Source organism: Mustela putorius, unplaced genomic scaffold, assembly GCF_011764305.1.
Source record: "Mustela putorius furo isolate JIRA1106 unplaced genomic scaffold, ASM1176430v1.1 tig00003870_pilon_pilon_pilon, whole genome shotgun sequence".
In the NCBI taxonomy this organism is placed as follows: domain Eukaryota; kingdom Metazoa; phylum Chordata; class Mammalia; order Carnivora; family Mustelidae; genus Mustela; species Mustela putorius.
In genome coordinates, this window is record NW_025422022.1 from 10,478,434 (window position 1) to 10,499,954 (window position 21,521).

Here is a 21,521-nt window from a genome sequence, read left to right on the forward strand (position 1 = left end):
GGTTCTATTCACAGTGGAATTGTACAATGAGCTTGTTGCCTAAGTAACCCTGAAAAGCTGTCTCATGACGCACATATTATAAAACCAAAAGGTCGAGGAAGCGGTCTTGGAGACTACTCTGTCTCATCAGGGTTTAAGAATAGAAGTTAACGGGCACGTGGGTGGCTCAGTGGGTTAAGCCTCTGCCTTTGGCTCAGGTCATGATCCCAGAGTCCTGGGATCGAGCCCCGCATCCGGCTCTTTGCTCAGCGGGGAGCCTGCTTCTCTGCCTACTTGTGATCTCTGTCAAATAAATAAATAAATAAAATCTATTTAAAAAAAAAAAAAAGAATAGAAGTTAAAACACCCTCTCAGTTGAAAACAAGATGACTCAAAGAACCAGCCCAACACTTGAACAGCGCGCAAAAACCCCTTCAGAGGTAATGGCAGTGGGCAGTCCAAGCATTCATGCGCGGATCTGCACAGGTTGAATGTCTGCCTGTGTCCCTGAGAATTTCTAGGTGGCATGATGAGACTGCAGACCTGGCCCCCAGAGCAGTAGTCTCAGCAGCAGCAAGGAGAGAAAACGCAAAAGGAAATAAAAGACACCTGTCTAGATCAGAACAGCCAATAAACAACCAAGGCTCTCCTTTACAGCCAGCTGCACTGAGTCTCCGCAATTCAAGCCGACAGAGGGCTGGGGTTTTGGCAGCTGCGCCGCTCACTGGCTGTGGGAGGGGCCTTTCCTCACATCTCTTTTGGGCTCCACTCATATTTGTCAACACTGGAAAAACACAGTGTTGCATGGAGAAAGAGAGAGAGTTGCATCCTAGAGTCAAGTCAATCTTGGCAATTCTAAGCCCAAGACCAGTTCTGACATTTAAAAGGCCCTTAGAATCTGAGATTTATTTTTCTGCTAGAAAAGACTTTAGGAGACTATCAGCTGGCTCTCTGACTTGAGAAAAGGAAGGAATTATTATCGCGCTTCTGATTTGGAGTGAGGCAGTTGAAGCAAAGGACATCAGAGGAATTCATTTTCCCGAAGCCTCATAGCCAATAAGGCGGGGGGCGGGGTCGGGGGCTGAGTTAGGAGTCCAAGCTCCCCCCTTTGGCAGGGTTCTGTCTTATATCCTGTTGTCTCGCAGGCTGATGCATTACAAACAATATTTCCCTTCTGTGCCGGGAAGAGGCGGTGGGGAAGAAACAGAGTTACTCACCAGGCTGCAAAGTCTGCCAAGTGGTTCTTCAACCTTGGGGGTCTGTTAGCTCTTCACAAGAAGAGCTGTGATTGCGCCCCTTGGCAGATGAGACCCATCGGAGTCTCAGGGGTGGAGCCAGGACCTACTTAGTTTCTGAAAACTCCCAGGTGAGGCTGTTCTAGAACCCTGACTCTTCATGGGAGACAGATGGAAGACGGAGCCTCGCCAGGAGCCAAGCCTGCACTCACACTCACCTGGAGGGCTCGCCGGGCACAGCCTCCAGTGTTCCCCATGCGTGTGGGGTGGGAATGAGAATTTGCATTTCTGCGGAGCGAAGATCGCCACTCAGGCAACACTGATCTAGAGAGGATTTTTCTAACTCAGCTTGCCTATCCCACGCCTGGAAGTCTGTCGTACCCCCTGGAGAGGACCTGGGGTGCACAGCTGGGCAACAGGGTAGTTCTGATTCAGAATCGGGGTAAAAAGGATTACAGAGCCCATAGCTCCTATTGTCCTCGTGCTGTTTCTTAGGTGTCCTCCGAGCCTGAAAAAGTTGCCAGCTAGCCACCCAGAATATAAAAAGGGAATTGAAAGTTGATCGTATTTCTTTTCTTAGCTGCAAGTAAAGTCTCTTGAAACTTATTGTTGATTTTCAGCAAACAGCTCTAAAAAGGCTACATTACTAATGGTCTATTACCAGGCCTGGTGGCAAGCCAGCAACCCAGAGCAAGCAAAGCAGCATGCCAGGAGATCTGGGCTCCCTTTGACCTCCGTGGGGCTTGTCCAGACTCCTTGACTTCACCTTATAGGGTAATGGCCAGGACTTAAGTCACAGAATGAGGGCTGAGAACACGCTGCTGTCAGAGGAAAGGCAGCGGTGAAATGAAAACACAAAAGCTGTGGCAGCTCCATCGGTCTCTGAAAGTGACCACCAGTCTCTGCTGCTGCCCAGATTCTGCGTCTTCCAGATGAGCTGTGCCTGGGCTAGGCTAGTCCACCTTGGAAGGAATGGTGGTGAGTCCGTCATACTCCAGTAGAGGGGGCAATGGGGTAGCATTCTCCAATGCATGGTCCACGTAGGTGATGCAGGGGGAGAGGGCTACCTCATGATGTCAGAAAGACCTTAGGGGCTCGGAACCCACCTCCAAGAAAGAATTCTTGAGATGTCTTTGGTGCAAAAAGGTGATTTTATGAAAGCACAGGGACAGGACCCATGGGCAAAAAGAGCAGCATTAGGGTCATGAGGAGTGGCCCATTATATACTTTCAAGTTGGGAGGGGGTTCCGGAGACCGTGTGTCTCTCTAAGGAATTTTGGGAACAAGGTTTCCAGGATCTTTTTTTTTTTTTTTAAAGATTTTATTTATTTATTTGACAGACAAAGAGGCAGGCAGAGAGAGAGGGGGAAGCAGGCTCCCTGCTGAGCTGGGAGCCCAATGTGGGACTCGATCCCAGGACTCTGGGATCATGACCTGAGCCGAAGGCAGAAGCTTTAAACCACTGAGCCACCCAGGCGCCCCGGTTTCCAGGATCTTGAGGGGGCTATCTGTTGTTGGGAAAAGGTCCTTTATTACCATCTAATAAACCATGAGACCCTTCCAATATATATTGGTGGATCGCCAACATGTATCTTGGGCGGTTAGAGATAGAGGAAGTTCCCAAAGGAATTTTATATATTATAGCAGACTTACAGGATCCTGGGGTGGGAGGGTCAGACTAAGATTGCCTTTTGCCCTTAGCAAAGTATTAACATTGAGGCAGCTGAGTCACTAGAGAAGGTCACTCTGCCTGTTTCAAGGACTTGTCAGTGGGCTGTAGGTAGTAAGGAAATTCAAATTTTCTTTTGTCTTTGTTTCCCACATCATGTGATGAGCCATTCCAGAGAAGTGGCTATTAATTACCAGGCAGGAAGGAGAAAATTGGAAAGCATCTCCAATGAATGTATACCTTCACAGCCATGCCTCACCAAACCAGAGATCCCTTCTGCGAAATGTTGAGGTATCCAGTGACAGGGTGTAACTTAACACTCTAGGGAGTGACAAGTCAGTGAGGAAGTTCTAATCACCAACACAGTCACCGCCTTGTGTGGGGCCTTACTGATTGGATTTGGACAAACCCACAGAGCCAAGCTACTCAAATGTGGGAGATATTGAGACTTCTAAACCTGAGATTTGGGGGCACCTGGGTGGGTCAGTCTGTTAAGCATCTGCCTTCAGCTCAGGTCATGATCCCAAGGTCCTGGGATCGAGTCCCACATTGGGCTCCCAGCTCAGCAGGGAGTCTGCTTCTCCGTCTGCCCCTACCCCTGCTCCTGCTCTCTCTCTCTGTCAAATAAATAAATAAATAATTTTTTTTAAATAATAAATAAACCTGAGATTTCAAGTGATTCCTTAGCAGAGAGAGATAAGAATTGGGGTACCATGGGGGCGCTGGGTAGCTCAGTGGGTTAAAGCCTCTGCCTTCGGCTCAGGTCATGATCCCAGGGTCCTGGGATCGAGCCCCGCACCGGGCTCTCTGCTCAGCAAGGAGCCTGCTTCCCCCTCTTTCTGCCTGCCTCTCTGCCTACTTGTGATCTCTGTCTGTCAAATAAATAAATATAATCTTTAAAAAAAAAAAAAGAATTGGGGGTACGAGTCAGTGCCAGGTCACTAAGGCCTTTCTGGCAAGGGTCTAAGTTGGCGCCCTGAATCAGTCTGTGGCCAAGGCAATACTTGCCCTTGACTTCTCCCTGTGGCACAGACCAGCTGAGGCTCTGGGGGAATCTGTCTGGCAAGGGTTGAAGGTCTCACGATGCTGTACTGTGGACCAGCTTTTGGGCCCTATGCTCTGAGCTGCTCCAGAGTCCGTGGATCAGTGGAAGTGCGTTAAACCACCTGGTGTGGAATTTCAGGGGATTTAACTTATCTGAGCACGTTGCTTGTGAAAAGGCTTTTTCCAAGCCCTTTAGCTGGGTCAAGGACACCCACAGGCCAGTTAAAGAAAGTACAAGGAGCCTTTAGCACAGACTTTTGGGGTTGTTTGTGACAACGATGGGGCTTGAATTGTTTCACAAGCTCTGGCCTAATTCCTGCAAAGCTTTCAACACTGAGGATGAAAGGCATTCCAGAGCTGAAAAGGATTCTGTCCTCTGGAGTGCGAGGACTGCCCGTGGTAAGGCCAGCTCTGTGCTGACTTCTGACAGGCTTAGGAGAGAACCCTTTCATGACACTTAACATTCTGTGTTAACAAGCACCTCCAGAGAGGATCTCATCTTTTTCCATAAAGAAATTCAGATCCTCATTCTGCTTTTAGTTTCTCCAGAACACAAGGGCTCTGAATGGTGGCCAAGAGGTAAGTGAGAGCCGGTGTCCCCAAAATATCAGGCTGGCTGACCTGATCATAGATAGAAAGGAGGGAGCTGGTATTGTAGCTCTATTACCTGGGGAACTTAAATTTTTTTTTTTTTAATTTTAGCAAAATAGCCAAAACATAAAATTTACCAATATACGCATGTTGAATGCAGTATATAGTTCAGTGGCACTTGGCGCGTTCATGCCACTGTACAACCATCACCACCGTCTGTCTCTGGTTTTAAATTTTTTTAATTAGAACCGTTTACAAAGCCATTCAAGAGAATGAGATCAGTCTTCTATGCTGAGGTGGAAAGATGTGAAAAATATACTTTTAAGAGAAAGAGCCAGACGCGGAGCAGCCGGTATGGTATGTATAAGGCCGGTGGGTACGCTCAGATAACTTCAGGGAGATTGTGGGTGGGGGTTACCTCAGATCATAGTGATGGCCTGGTGGGCTTGGGCTTGGAAGCTGAGGAGAGGTGAGAGACTTGTGTTTGGGTTGGGGGGGAGGTTAAATGGCGGATTCCTAAGTGGTGGGTGTGGCCCAGGGGCCCCGGAAGGAAATGGGAGACAGGGTAAAATGGCCGACCTCCGAATCCTTAAAGACTTCAGGTCTGGGGGAGTTGCAAATAGGAAGAGCAACAAGAAAGGAGGGTGGGGTCCAAGATACACTTGGGGTCTGGTGCTCTTTTTACACAGCGGTTGGTCCTGAAAATTCTCCAGCGAATGCCAACAGTGGGATAGCTCCGAACAGCCCTAGAAGTGAATCAGCCAGACTTTTTAAGGTTCCTGTAAGAACTCCCCCTTCATTGCTTCTCGTCTGCTATCCTCCTCCTCATCCAAGCTGTTCTCAGAGCACAGATCAGGCCTGCCAGCCACAGAGGAACCATGTTTCAGATACCTCACGTAACAGTTCCTTGTCTCCAGGATCTTCTATATCTTAAGTGCATAGCTCTGGTCTTTCATCTCTTTTCCCCCATTGTCTGCTTCTACCCTGGGCATGAACAACCCACTTTGCTCTGGCCCTCCATTCCCCGGGCTGCCCCCCCACATCACTTCCAGCTCCTCCTCTTTTCTCTCTCCCCATCACTTCCCTCCCACTTGCTTCCAAAGTGATTCATGTAGTGAATCAGCCAGACTGATTCAGAGCTCTTCTCTCCAGGACAGCTCTCTCTTCCATTTCATGGCAGCAACCTGAATGTCCAGTCCAGACTCAGCCTGCCTATTGAAGGGTGCCTGACTGACCTCTCCAGGCTCTCCAGGCTCCCCTGTTCGCTCCCATGTCCCAAACAAGCAGCCTCAGAAGGCTTAAAGGGACAGTGGGGCTCTGGTCTTGCTCTCCCCCAGCCTCGTCGTCTCATTGGCTGTAATGCGTTCCTGGTCCTGGACTTTGAGGAGTCCGGAGTGATTTCTCATCCTGAAGGCAGCCTCCAACAGCCCTGGTCTGGCTTCCAATGTAGACCACTTCATGCTCTCTAGAAAGGCGTTGGCGACTTGGAGTTCAAGACTGAGGACTGCCTAGTGCCTTGTGGGCTGTGGACATGGTTTCTGCACCAGCTGCAGCCACACAAGGCCCTTTTAGGGTTCCTCCCTCCTGATGGCCAGGATGAAAGGGTCAAAGACCATTTTGGGGGACATGCCTACGTCTATGACCAGATTGCAATTCTGGGATCGAGCCCCATCAGTGTACTAACCATTGACCAAGAAAGGAATCAATCTAGAGCTGCCCAGGAAGGGGTCCTAAGAATTATTTAGGCTTTCATTTTTACGTGTGGCTAAAGAGAGAGGGTTTGTCTTGATACAAGGTGATCAGAGCCTGTGTACGAGCAGGAGAGGAAGCTGTTCCCATAATTTGAATGATGTTTTAGAGGAGACCCAACAACCAACTTGGATGGGGTGAGCCCCTTGTAGACCTGTGGTTGGCCCCCTTAAGCTATGCCACAAAGTTGTCAGAGTTCAAGTACTCGCTCAGAAATATAGCCAGCAGAGGGAGATGCTAAAATTGGAATCGGAGGAAGCCTGGACTTGGACTTGAATGAGCAAGGCAAAGGATTTTGAATATTGTGTATCAGCTTTTTTGTAGAGTTTTTGGCCTAAGGCGGCTGTAACGCTGTCTATCTGAATGTGAGTTGGCCCAAACTCTCTGAAGTGGAATCTTTTTCATCGTTGTCTTAGGCAGCCTTCTAGTGCCGGGTGGGGGTAGAGGTACTGCTGCCAAGTGCACATGCCTACTGCCTAGGAATATCCAAGCAAAGGAATCTTTTCTTTCTTTCTTTCTTTCTTTCTTTTTTTTTTTTTTAAGATTTTATTTATTTATTTGGCAGAGAGAAAGGGGGAAGCAGGCTCCCCACCAAACAGAGAGCCCGAAGTGGGGCTTGAGCCCAGGACCCCGGGATCATGACCTGAGCTGAAGGCAGAGGCTTAACCCACTGAGCCACCCAGGTGCCCCAAAGGGATCTTTTCTGCTTAGGCAAGATTAAGGTAGGTGTGGGTTAATAAAGGAGGAGCTTACTATGTGCAAGTGAGGCAAAATGATTTTTTTCCCAATTTCAATACAGAATTCTGCATCCTTTGGCTATAGGTGTTATTCATTGTCGTAACAGTTGTGGCAATCATTTTATTTTTTCAGACTGAACCACCCAGACTTGTCACAATGTGTGCTAAAAATGCACAAGATAAAAGCAGCAGGAGAGAAGAGAAACAGGAAGATGGTTGTATGCATCTATGTGCGGTGTGGTGGCGGTGGCAGGTGCGGGTAGAGGTGGGTGGGCACAGGTGGACACACAGGTTTCTCTTCCTCTGACCAGCAACCAATCAGAAGGATTTGCATTATGACTGCATCTGTTCTTTTATTTTTTTCTTATAGATTTTATTTATTTATTTGACAGACAGAGATCACAAGCAGGCAGAGAGAGAGGAGGAAGCAGGCTCCCTGCTGAGCAGAGAGCCCGATGCGGGGCTCAATCCCAGGACCCTGGGATCATGACCTGAGCCGAAGGCAGAGGTTTTAACCCACTGAGCCACCCAGGCGCCCCTGCATCTGTTCTTTTAAAGCACAATGGAGAGATGCTGAAAGCCGGGCTAATCACATCCTGTGATTTCCTAGGAAGTAGTGTAATCCCTGGTTTACAAAACAAGAAATGGGCTTGAGGGGCGCCTGGGTGGCTCAGTGGGTTGGGCCGCTGCCTTTGGCTCGGGTCATGGTCCCAGAGTCCTGGGATCGAGTCCCGCATTGGGCTCTCTGCTCAGCAGGGAGCCTGCTTCCCCCCCCTCTCTCTGCCTGCCTCTCTGCCTACTTGTGATTTCTCTCTCTGTCAAATACATAAATAAAATCTTTAAAAAAAAAAAAAAAAGAAATGGGCTTGAATGGAAAGATACAAAACCACGAGATTTCAAATCTGGGAAGGCACAAATGGCTCCTGAGTTGCAAACGTACACAAGTGCTAAGCCAAGTGCAGTCTCCCATCAGGGCCCATTGTCAGAGCACTCCGGCGCTCAGAGGACCAGATCCCATGGCAACCATGGATCCCTTCTATCTGGGCAGATGGCACTTGTAGCTTTGACAAAGCACTCACCCTTACTGCCTTCTTTGGAACAGCTCCTAGCTGGACTAGAGTGTCATAAAATGTGAGTGTTGCATGTGTGCTTGTAATAATCCATGTAGATTCAGGGCTTTGTTTTATCATCTGAATAGACAGACTGCATTCTGAAGTCACTAATGTCAGGACCTGGTCATGAAGGAGTGAATAACGAGGGTGTAGCTTTGTGCCATAATGTCTAATTCTTAACCGTTTCTAAGTGATGGGAAAGCATGGACCAGAAGAACTACCTAGGTGGAGAGAGATGGAAAGACAGCAGAGGATGGAAATACCAGCTCATCCATGAGGAATCTCACTTCATGCAAATTTGAAATCCGGCTGAGCTCGGTCCAAGACAATGGCCCTTTAAGGCTGCTGACAAGGAAGTTAGCAAAGATGCACTTGTCAACAATGAGATGAGCTTGTTAGAGTGTCTTTCGGAGCTTGGTGGGAGGTATTAGGTTAAGGTATAAAAATAGCAAAGAATTCTAAGATTTGCTCCCCCATTCTCAAGTTTGTACTGTCATCTTGTCTGGACGAACATTTCACATACACATGAACACACACAGCCCCTCCCCATCTGCTGGCCTCTCCCCTCCATTTCCACTTTTCCAAAGTGAGGTTTTGAACCAGATTGTTCTAAAGAAGTCCGGTTCTTCTAAAGTTCGGTGAAGCTGCAGGACTGTGGATTCCCACTGTTCAGCTTCGTGGATGCTGACACGTGAAATGCCTCCCCCAACACACACACACACATACACACACACACCAGATGTCTCATCATTCCCAGACACATTCTTGCTTTGGATCCCACAGATTAGCCAGGTACCAAACCCATGAGCTACAGCCCCTGGGTCTAAGAAACAGGAGAACAGCTGGAATTGTCTCTTCTCTTCCATCTTTATTTGCTACTTTCACATCTTTATTTATCCCACCAAGACAAATTGGAGAGGGCAGCAAAAGGCCACGTGCGAGGTGGCACGGGTCAGCCGGCTGAATGAAGCCAACTAAGCACAGTCCCCTGAGCACCGCAGAGGTAACAGCAGGCATCTGCTCCTGGGTCTGGAGATCAGACTGTGTGGCCCAAGGGCCCAGTAGGGAAGGTCATGTCCCACAGTAGGTTTGGCCTTAGAAACACTAAAAACAGTTGCATTCATTGTCCTTTTTTTTCTTTCTTTCTTTTTTTTTTTTTGCTTGAATAATAATAAAAAAAGAAAACCAAAACCTTCTATAATTTATAAGCTATTTTTTTGCTATCTACATTATATATAAAATATAGACTCTTTACTTTATAACACACATCTTTTTCCTTTGATAAATAACTCTTTAAAATATCTAGTATACATGCCTTGACTTTTTATATATAAGTTTGGTTTTATACATGTACATACATATATATACTCATGTTTGTAAAACACAATAAATACATACTCAACAATGACAACCAAACAAATGTAATTTTGGTTAAAAAAAGAAGAAGAAAAAAAGAAGTAGAAGTACTGTAAAAGCACCAGGCAGCCAACAGAAAGCCACAATCGCTAGAAACTTCTCCCTCCCCTGGGCAAGGCACAGGGCACAATACTACCTATGTATAGATATGTTTGGATGCCTGAAGGAGGGGGCGGAGCAAAGGAGCTGGTCAGGTCACTCGCTTTTGTTTTGTTGCTTAACCTGGGATTAGACTAGAATCACAAGTAAGTCATGACGCTTGTAAGGAGAAGTCATAGGGCTCATTCAACCACTTAGCCCTTGTGGCAGCTGCAGCGGACGGCAGAGATGGGGACAGAGGATGAGAGAGACAGCCGGACGCCAGGGTAACTCTGCAGGCCCGGCCCCCACCAGCCCAAGTGAGCTTTGGATGCTGCACTTTGCGTAGAGCTGTTGCAAAGGATGCGGTCTTGTCATTACTCACTGCTGGTTTAAACAAAAGAAAAAAGAATACAACAGATTTGAGGCTATTCAGTAATGCAACCCTTCAGTGGTGCAACAGAGCTAGTCACTTCGGTGGCCCTCTCAAGGGCTCCAGCAGATAGGGACTGGGACACGGGGAAGAGAAAGGCCAGTCGGCCACCGCCTTCCACAGCTAATGGATATGGTCACTCAGATACGACAGTGAAACAGCAGCACAGGAGGCATACGCTCCTCTTGTGGGAGGTTCTGGGAGGCTGACTCGGTCAGGGTTGTTCCCTGAGACTCAGAGGACTGCCGTTGGCCCGCTTCTCTGCCTAGGTTGGGGTAGGCCCGGTGGGTGTGCCGTCTACTGGTCAGGACAGATGCCACACTGCAGACACACACAGCTGTCCTGTCATTGCCCTCCTCCCTGTCCCCAAAAGAAACCTGAAATGTGGGGCTCTGATAGATTCTTTTTAATGAGCTCCTCACTGTCATGCTCTGGAAACTTCGGGGCTTTGGTGGCCAAAGGAAGGAGGCAGCAGGTGAAGCACGTGTCCTCGACCACCAAGGGCTGGATCTGTATCTCGGAGAGGAGTGGGCAGGGCAGGGGGGCTACCTTAGCATTGCTGGCCTCAGGAAATCCCGAAGAGGGGACATCAAGACATCCTTGCCAAATAGAATACAAACTACAGATAACTGTTCACGTGACAGTCACAATGGGGAATTTAAAACAGCTAGTTTCTGAGTATATTCAAGACATAACTGAGTTGCTTAAAAAAAAAAAAAAAAAGGATTCAGCCACAGTAGCTCAGGGAATATGGTTGTTTGCAGGTCTGAGTCCTAATCTCGACTCACAGGACCTCAGACGGGTTCCTGTACCTCTCCACCTCCCTGTCCCCATCGGAGAGCTCTGAGGGTGCCGTGTGTGGTGGGGTGGGACTTCCAAGTGGGGCTTCGAGTCCTGGTTCTACCTCTAGGAAGCAGTGTGACCTCTGCCATCACTTAACCTCTAATAAAATAAAGGATGTGAAGACCCGGGGCTCTGCGGTCCCTTTGGATGTCACCAGGCCTGCTTCCTTCCCAGGATGTCCCCTTCCTGCCCAGCATGCTTAAATCTACCCCCCACTCCGAAGAAAAGCAATGCCATCGGAGACCAACTCTATGCCCCAGCTCAAACTCCACAGCTGGGCTAGGAGACAAGAGGAAGAGAGTGGAGAGTGTAGAGGTATGAATACAATGGGCAGATAAATCAGAGTCACAAACGAACTCTAGAAGCCCCACTCCCTGAGAAGACATTTTCCTATTATTAGACCACCCAGAGCAAAATCCAAGGCCACCTATAATAGCGGGCCAATGACCTCCTGAAAGGTCCCAACTCTGCGGTTTGCCGCTTCACCTCCAATCAGAATCAACTTGGGAAGTCGATTTTAAAAGAAGCAAAGTGCCAGTTCCATTTTCGAAGGGGAAGAAAAATCGACTGCTTCTATTTGCAGCTCTCTAAGGATCCTTCTGGCACAACGTCAAAGGTGGCATCCTGCTCCCCAGGGGGGATGTGGACCATTGTCGGTGGGGGGGAGCCCTGTGCAGGTCACCTTCAGCCTGAGTCACGGAGTCTCCTGGGAGGAGCCCCTCCTCCTGTTCAGCGAGGAGAGCTCGCTGCCTGGCGAGAACAGAAGTACCAACCTTTCTTCTCGGGAGGCAGCATGGTTTGGAGAAGAAAAGTTTTGGATCCAGGGGACTTCACTTCTGCTTAATGCTTGTGTGATTGTGGGCAAACTACCCTTCCCATAAGAGCCTCGATTTTCTCATGCATATCGTGGGGAGAACACCCAATACCACAAGGGGTTTGGGGGGGGGGGATTCGATGAGATGATTTAGCTAAAATACCCTGCACACAGGGGATGATGGAGAAACGGTGCACAGAACGAGCTTGGGATGGCTCTCTGCTGATGCAGAAGGAGTCTGGGAGAAGCTTGTCTTGGAGCAGAGTCAGCCAAGACTGTCCCTAGAGTTCAGATACAGCAGACACACAGGTGTTTGCCGCCAGGCAGGGAGGGAGCATAGGTGGCACCTGGCACCGTCCCCTCCATTGAGAGAAGAAGTCACACAAAAGCAGACAGTGGTCATGGACTCAAGGACACTCAAGAGAATCCAAATTTTCCAAGCAAGCCCAGAGCATTCGAAACACTTGTGAATACCAGGTAAGGACCACTGACCCCCATCCTCTCTCAACCAGTAGCACAGGCAGCCAGTGGAGTCAGCCCATATTTCCAAGACCAGAGGCATCTCTGGTGGGATGAAGGGAACAAATCAAGCAACAGGGACTAAACGTGAAGACCCTAAAATGGTGCCTGCCTTACAAGGGATCTTTGAAACACCATCATCAGAGCAGAAAGGGGCTGGATTGCTGCTGGGGCCCCATGTTGTGTCACAGCCGCCTGATGGTACCCAGTCCCGAGAGTGCTAGGAGGGAGGCTTAGGCGAATGCCTGACTTCTCAGCTTCCCATTGTGGCTTCCAATCAAGGCTTTTGCAAGTGGTAATACAGGGGCGAAAAGGAGCACGAAAGAAGGATCATCAATTCATTTCCGAGAATTTTCTTATTTAAAAATGAACTACTTCGGTCTTTTCTTCCTCTCCTTCCTTCATCTACCTACGACATGCATTTCAGTAGATAAAATGTGAGTACTTACTAAAATATTTTTCATGCTTCTTTTAAAGAATATATATTTTCTTTCTATATACCCTGGCCCCAAATGAGAATTTTTTGTTTTAGACACTGAATATTTATCACAGAACTCAGAAGCCTTTGGGAAAACAAAACAAAATAACACACAAAAAAACTTCCCGAGTCTTTTGGTTAAGTACAGAAACATAAAATGGAAAACCTTGGAATAGCTCTACTTACATTAGAAACGACTTAGGAAAATGAGACCCATAGAGTCGTCTAGTTTCTTCTCCCTTCGTCCTTAATCACAGCCTTTCCAGCTAGATAGAAAAAAAAAAAAAAATCCTTTCCACTCAGTGTCTATAAACGTAATTTATCCAGAGGGCGATTTAGGAGAACTTGAACTCCAACAGTCCACCACATGGCCTTCTGCTCAAACTCTGACTGGGACTCCTCTGTTCTCCTAAATCTCTAGCTTTGAACTGACAGCTGCAAAAGCTACAAAGTCGTGATGTCAGGGACCATCATGTACCCCAGACAGTGTCAGCTGACTAACCCAGCCAGGTTGCAGTCAGCCCTGGAAGCAGGGTGACTCTTTCCAGGAAGGCAAGCCTTCCTCCTCCTGCTGGAAAATGACCAACACATGCCCTCAGGGGCAGCTGGGTGATACAGTGTATAGACCCTGGGAGGAGGGCAAAGAACTACTCTGTTCATTTTCAGATTCTGCCTCCTTGGAGCCTGGGGTGGGAGTGGAGGGCCCTCACAGCCCCTTAAATTCCTTTCCAGTTCTACCACCAGCCCGCTGAAGAGATGTCTACACCTCAGCTCTGTGCCAGAGACAACTGTTGGATTTCTGTGACCTGCAAACAAAAGCCACGTAGATTTGCAAGTAATGGTCTTGGCATCCAAGCCTGACAAGTGTCCAACGGGGGATGAAAAATTAAGATAAGATGAATCCCCCATTTCCAAATGCGGTGTTTCTTTCAAGAAAGGTCTACATTTTTAAGCACGGTTTGAGGGACACGTGGTGGTGGTGGTGGTGCATGTGTGCACGTGTGTGTGTGCGCATGTGCATGTCTGTGTAACTTCAGTTGTTCCCTTTGGAACACTCCAAGCCGTCTACCATTTCCAGTAAAAGCTCTGGAAGCAGAGAGTAGCAAGACGAGAGAGAAACAGAGACCAAGGAAAGGAAGAATACATTTTTTTTTCCAACATGAACCTTCACAGTCCTACCTGAAGATACACCCCTGAGGGCTCTAAAACCCCGTTTTAGAAACACTGAGCATTATGTGCCTGGTTGGTCTTTTTTTAATACCAATTCAAAAACTTGCATGTGTCAGCATCTTGAAAGCCAAGGTCAAAGCTAAGGCAAACAGCCTTGACTTTCCCCACTCCCCCAACCCAGGGAAGAAGATTATTATCTGCATGGAACTGAAGTCTTCCCTTTTGAATCCACAAAGCTGGATGAACCCACTGCAACCCCGGAGGCCCCAGGATGGGAATCTGTGGTCAAACCCACTCCTGCCGTGCCTTTGACCCTGCCGGAGAGCCCGGTGGAAGGACATTTCAGTAGCATATCCCCCTACACTCAGTTCCACCGCAGCCAAAGTGGCGGTATAAGTGGCTCCTTGCAATTTTCTAATTGTTGACAAACCCACAGAGCTATTGTATTCTCTGCCTCCTCTGTCTCCAGGCCCTGAGTGCTCTGGTGCTCTCCTTCGGGCTCACTTGCTGTTCCTGGCCCTCCCTTACCCCATCTCAGGCCAGGCCAAGGGCAATGAACCAATGAGGAAGACACTCCCTTCTGCTTCCTATGAGCAACACCAATCAATCAAGATCGCTGTTGGCTTTGCTTCCAAGTGCTCTTTCCTCCAGACATTTTAAGTGGCTTCCTGGAATTTGAAGGTTCTCATTAGCCCGCTGCACCCCTACTTCTCCCCAGACTAACAGGCTTCTGCAGACAGATGGGGACTTGGGGGATGGGGTGGGGTTGGAAGCCCGCTGGGGCTGACCTTGCCACTGGATGGCAGGAGCATGTGGCTGGCCAAGGAAGCCAAGGTGAAAGAGTGGATGAGCTGAGGAGGAAAGCACCCCCTCTCTGCTTCTCATAGTCAAGGGCAACGGAAGCTGCTAAGCCTCCTCCCCCTTTATGAAAGGCCCCGCAGGCATGATGTCAGGAATAGCAGCCCCCACACCCCACGCCCCGAATACTCCTGGCCGCTATTGGCTCAGCCCGCCAGCAGTCTTCTTCGGTACCCCTCACCCGGGCTGGGGGCTCACCCCCCTCAATGCCACTTACTCACACTGACCCCCGCCACCTTCCCGCCCTGCACTCCTCGAGGCCACCTCTGCCCGCGCCCCTCGCCTGCCTTCCCCCACTCCGGGCTCCACGCCCAAGACCTGTGTCCGCCTAAGTCCCCAGTCCTGGGCTAACAGTACAGGGACATCCGGCTGCGGCGCATGGCCTCGCTGATCAGGTAGGCGGGGCTCAGCTCGGGCTCCTCGGTCATGATGGCAATGTTCTGCCACTCGCCCGTCTGGCTGGACCGCTTGATGGTGTCCACCACGCACAGGGCGTACAGGCAGTCATCGAAGGTGGCGGCCATGGTGAGCGGCCGCCCGTCCCACGTGCGCCGGTCGTCCTGGTCCTGGAAGGCCTGGCGCACGGCCTGCATCATCTTGATGGTGCCGCGCAGGTAGGGCGCCGGGATGTCGCTGAAGGCCTTCTCGGGCAGCAGGGAGTTGCTGACGGGCGTGGCGTCCTGCAGCAGCAGCTCCTGCTCCGCCGCGCTGTTGCGCTGCCCGTACAGGTCCGTGCCCGCCGCCAGCAGGCGCCCGGCTGAGCCCACCACGGTCACGTCCTGCTTGAACTCGCCGGGCACGTTGAAGTTGAGGGTGACGGTGCAGCACACGCCACCCTCCAGCACCATCTGGAAGGTGCAGAAGTCGTCGCTGGTGATCTGGCGGATGCCCTTGATGTGGTCGGTCTGCTTCACGAAGGTCTTGAGCAGCCCGTGGACCTTGACGGCCTTCTGGCCGGTGAGGAAGGTGAGCAGGTCGATGATGTAGGTGCCCACCGAGTGCAGGCCGCCGCCGCCCATCAGGTCGTCGCAGCTCCAGTTGTACTTCTTGCCCAGCAGGCTGCCGCTGTGCACCTGCACCTCGCACACCAGCAGCTCGCCCACGTAGCCCTCCTCGATGAGCTGCTTCATGCGCACGAAGGCCGGCAGGAAGCGCAGCACGTTGCCCATGATGCTCATGAGCTTGGGGTAGTAGTGCGCGGCCGACATCATGCGGAAGGCGTCCAGCGGCGTGGCCGTGCGGTCGCAGATGACGTTCTTGCCGATGCCTGCGGGCGGGAGAAGACAGGCCGTGAGCGCGCGGGGTGCGCAGCGGGAGGGGGCGCGGGGTGCGCAGCAGGATGGGGCGTAGCATGCACAGCGGGAGGGGGCGCGGCGGACCACGGGCGCTAATCCTCGGGGTAGACCAGGCCCGATGCGAGGGTCCCCCTTACGACCCAGACTATTTTGTGGCACCGGTTACTTAGGCAAAAGTTACACCATCTATATTACATTTATAATACAACCTATACATAATTATCTTCATATTTCAGTGGAATGACTTTAGCATGAAACCACGGATCTAAATACTGACTCACTGTAATATATTTAAAGGGCCTGTATTTTGGAGAGGTTTTTAAATGTTTGGCAGTATATAACAGAAAACGCTTCGGTTCATGTTTCATGTCTATAAGTCTATAACATTTCATACACGAGTATATTTTACTTGTAAAATACTGATAATTTAAAATTTAAATATAAAATGTAAGTTCTATCGAGGTATACAATATCATCTTTTTTTTTTAAGATTTTATTTATTTATTTGACAGACAGAGATCACAAGTAGGCAGAGAGGCAGGCAGAGGAGGAAGCAGACTCCCCGCTGTGCAGAAAGCCCGATGTGGGGCTCGATCTCAAGATCCTGGGACCATGACCGGAGCTGAAGGCAGAGACTTTAACCCACTGAGCCACCTGGGCACCCCCACAAATCATCCTTTTACATATAAAATGTTTTGTTAAAAATTATCTTCCATATGAGATGTTTTATAGCTTCATTTTATATGTAAAACATAACGTATTAAAAATGTACTATTAGAAATGTCATATATAGGGAAGAGAAGAGTGTCTCTGTCTGGATAGAACCAGAATAGGCAAGTGTAAGTCATAGCCAAGGCCAGTCTGGTTAAATACGAGGAAGAATTTCTTAATGATATCCTCCGAGGTCTAAGCTTTTAGCTCTCTCCCCTACAACCACAAACAAAGGATTATATTTTAAGTATTATCCTGCTTGTTTATTTTGCATTATGGATTAGGGCTGGCAGTGGTCGGAGATACTTCTGTTTACTGTTTTCACACTCTTAGGGAAGAGTGGGTATCCCCTGTTTCTGAGGGGTGGGCAGCGGCTGGTTCCTCCAAGACCTCCATCTGGCTCATGGTGGGGTTTGGTGCTTTTGCCCAATGCAGCTGAAGCCAAATAACAATTAGGCTTATGTGATGACTGTACTGGGTGCATAAATTACAGGTAGATTCAAGCCCTTTGGGAGACTAAGTGATTCTGGGCCTGAAGAAAACAAAGGATCAAAGGAAAGAAGAGTGACAGGCAATGAGAGAGGGATTTATTCTGTAGAAGCCAAGAGTGAGGGAAGAAAAACAACTCAGCCAAACCTGTAGAGACAGCCAAGTGGAACTTAATAATAATGATAATATTAATAATAATAGAATTACACCGACTTTGTTAGTAAGTCAGATTACACAGATTTTGTTAGTAAGTCAGATTAATGGTTGCTAGGTGGAAATACTTGGAGAGCTTCTGAGTCAGGCCACGTGTCCCTGCCTGTGGCTGGTCTCTCTTGTCGAGTCACGTTTAGCACTTGGACCCTCTACTGGGGACCTGTCCACTCCGGCCACTGATGGGGGAGATACCCAGGGAGACAGAGCAATGAGACACGCACTCCTATCCCAGTTGTCCTGACTATGGGCATTCAACTTGAGACAACCCAGGAAATCTCACAACAAGCTAAGCTGACATCAGGTTCTGTGGGGGTCCTGCAACTGTGGGTGTCTGTCCAGGGGAAGTGCGTGGACAAGGCCACGGTCTGCCCCCATGGTGGAAGAACTAGCCAAACAATAGACGTGGCCAGAACAGATTGTAGAAAATAAATACGATTGATGGTTGTCAATTTCCACACACACATTTAATTCCGGCCCTGAATGAAAGGCCCGGAAGCCACACGATGACCACATCTCCTTGCCTTTTCCACGTTGGCAGAGCTGGCTGGTTTTTCTGGTGACCATGAACGATCAGTAAGAAGCTCCTTTAACTCTTAGCAACAAGCTGAGGACTAAGGCTCTGGGAGAGGGACGAGGAAGCTTTGGTTTATGTTACCAAATGTGCCACGAGCTTGCGAAACACAGTGTTCTGATAACACGATCCCGAAGGCATTAGGCTCATGTAACAGCAGCTCACACTGGCAGGAGCAAATTTACATGTAAACGGATTGGTAGGTCATTGCAGGGACAGGTGACTAATGCTGCCAAAGTATGCCTCGCACCTGCTGGGTATGGCCTGTGGCCTCTCCTATACCCTACCTCAAGGTACCACCAAACCAGGACCCTGCCTGTCATCTTCTTAGTACACTCTGTCATCTTAGTGGCACATGAGTAAAAGTTTCTTATTTTTCTATTATACTCCCAATTTTTTATTTTATTTTTTTATTTGAGAGAGAGAGAGAGAGCAAAAGCGTGGGTGGCAGGGGTCGGGGGAAGGACAAGCACATTCCCCGCTGAGCAGGGAGCCTGACACAGGGCTCGATCCCAGGACCCTGAGATCAGACCTGAGCCTGAAGTGTGAGACTTAGCTGAGCCACCCATGTGCCTTTTTTCTATCATTAAAAAAACCCCATAAAATAGCCAAAGAAAAAATAGGGGAAATTAATTGACTTCCCATCCACACACCCAAAGCCATCAATCACTAAATGGGTAATTTCTTGCAGCAGCATAGATGAAACAATTCTGTGGAAAACTCCTTCTCCAGAAAATACACTACGAACAGACACAAAAACGCCTCTCCCCTTCTGAAACTCACGCATGGCTCCGCCGACGTCCTGAGATAAAGTCTATCTTCCGTTAGGCTATTTAAATATGTTGTGGCTTCACGCTACACGATGAAGTCCTCAAAGACAAAGCCTGGCTCTCATTTCTTAAGCCTCCGCTGTGCCCACGGTACCCAGTGGACGTCGTGGCTTCGCCCCACCTCACAGCCCACAGTCTTTAGCAATAGCCACACTTCCCAGAGGGGTGTCAGCAACGTCTCGACTTGCCATACCTACAAAGCACAAAGGAGACCTCTAGGAATCTACCAGAAAGAAAGAAGCTAAAATGTAAGCACGGCTTGCTGCCCGAAGAGGCTTCTCACTGAATTATTTATTAAAGCAAAAAGCTTGGAACAATGCAAATGCCCAATGACAGAAGAATGGTAAGGAAGCCGCATAATGGGATAATTGTGGAGCCACTGAACGTGATGCTAATGGAGACTTTCTGATGGTAGGCGAGAGGATTATGATGTCATGTTCCGTGAAAAGGAGCTCTATTCATAGACATACTATGATCTGTACTGTCTCTTAAACATACAAAAGAAGAGAAAATCTGGAAGGGAACACCTCAAAATGTTTACAATTGTTAATTCATTCGTAGGATTATGATTGATTTGTGTTTTCTTCACTAGGCTTTTCTGTATTTTCTAAGTTTCTCCTTTTACGGTCAGAAAAAATGTTCGCTTTTCTTTTTTCTTTTAGAGACTGTATTTATTTATTCGAGAGGGAGAGAGAGCATGCATGAGCTGGAGGGAGGGGCCGAGGGCCAGGGACAAGCAGACACTGCACCAAGCGGGGAGCCTGAAGGGGGGCTCGATCCCAGGACCCCAAGTTCATGATTCCAGTTGAAGTCAGATGCTCAACTGACAGAGCCACCCCAGGTGCACCGTAGTTTTCCTGTCTTAAACCTGAAGGAGACATGAAGACCTTTGAAGGATGGTGCCGACGTGATGGCTGAGGGCCCTCCAAGGTCTAGAGTGGCAGGCAGGTGCGAGAGCCAGCGGACCTGTCCCAGCACCCCCTGCCCCAGTAGGCTGGTGAGAGCTCCGCTGACCCTCAGTTGTGAATGCTTCGGAGGCTCAGGCTACATTGCTATGTCTTCTGGTTCCAATTCCTCAGGACTTCAAAGCTATGGACTCTCTTCAGAAGATGCAATTCAAACATACACACAAAACGATACCCATACCCCAAGCCCGGGTTCAGTTCCCTCAGGTTCCAAGGAGCAGGCCTCTCCATCATAAACTGTACAGTAACTTCTTTTTAAAGTATGTATGTATGTATTTTTATTTTTTAAGTAGGCTCTGTGCCCAACATGGGGCTCGAACCCACAACCTCCAGATCAAGAGTCCCATGTTCTACCAAGTGAGTCAGGCGCCCCATACAGTAATTTCTTGAAGGCTTTATGACAAACTGTTAAAAGTGAGATAACACTTCCAGTCTTAAAAGAAACCCAAAATGCAGAGCTAACAGACCCTTCACTGATTTGTGGAGCAAATTCCTTTTCTCTCTGTTCTGGACACTCTTACCTTAACCCTTCCCCTTGGTGGGGCTTCTACTAAGCACCCTCTGGAGCTCCCCAACATCCTCAGGTCCTCTTTCCCAGCTTCTCCCCACCAAAATGCCCAGAACCTGAAGCTCCAAAGTCCTTAACAAGACAAGAACAAAGGGCTTCGGCTAAAGAAATAGAATTCTTTTATTTTTTTTTTTTATTGTTTGCTTATTTGTTTTTTCTGATTTTTGTTTTATTTCAGTTTTACTGAGGTATAATTGGCATATTGTAAGATCTTTATTTTTAAAAAGGATTTTACTTATTTATTTTATGAAGGCAGGGGCCCGAGGGAGAGAGAGAATCTCAAGCAGACTCCCTACTGAGCACAGAGCCTGACCTGGGGCTCGATCCCACAACCCTGAGATCATGACCTGAGCTGAAACCAAAAGTTGGGCACTTAACCCACTGAGCCATGCAGGTGCCACTGAAGTTGAAAGATACTTAAGGTGTACACTGTGGCTATCTGATGTAGTTATGCATTGTGAAGTTATTTCCACCCTCTGTTTAATTAACGTCTCTTACTTTTTTTGTGTGTCAGAGAATGTTTAGGTTCTACCCTTTTAGCAGATTTCAATTACATGATACAATGTTATCAGCTGTAAACACCGTGTTTATATATGATCCACAGACCTTATTCATCTTATAGTGGAAAGTCTGTGCTTAAAGGAATTCAGTTCAGGTTGTAGACTTCTAGTCATCACAGTATGAGAGAGAGAGAGAAAGAGTGTGTGTGTGTGTGTGTGTGTGTGTGTGAGTACATGAGTGTGGCACAGAGCATTCCCTCACCTAACACCACAAGCAGTGTAAAGGGAACTTAGATCGTCTGGGTATAGGGTTCACACACCCAACAATCCCGGGTGCGTTAGGTGCCACGGAACATAGGCTGGGATTTCTTCCAAAGAAAGCAGTTCAGTACCTGCTTTCCAAATTGCCTCTGCCAGCCTGGGCTTCAGTCGGGCTGTCCAGAAAATACCAGGCTCTTCGGTGTCTTTGTGATTTTCAGGTGTCTTAGCACAGTGCTTTTCTTGCTACCCCCTGGGAAAGGGCTAGAATAGGCTCTTTAGAGAACAGCCTTTCTCTGTCTTGTGCTGAAAAGAAATTAACAAGTGGGGACCAAATCCTGCACTCCTCCCCTACGGAAGGTAAATAGATACCTCGGGGCGACAAGAGCTGAAAGC

General features: G+C 48.6%; 1 protein-coding gene across 1 annotated transcript in view; it reads right to left on the reverse strand.

Annotated features, from left to right (window-relative positions):
* Positions 1-8,959: 8,959 nt before the first annotated feature.
* GFOD1 (glucose-fructose oxidoreductase domain containing 1) overlaps positions 8,960-21,521 on the reverse strand; it is a 104,121-nt gene continuing 91,559 nt past the window's right edge. The window contains exon 2 of the mRNA XM_004753731.3: positions 8,960-15,992. Within this exon, the coding sequence (XP_004753788.1) occupies positions 15,073-15,992 (920 nt within the window). The 3' untranslated portion in view covers positions 8,960-15,072. The remainder of the gene's footprint in view (positions 15,993-21,521) is intronic.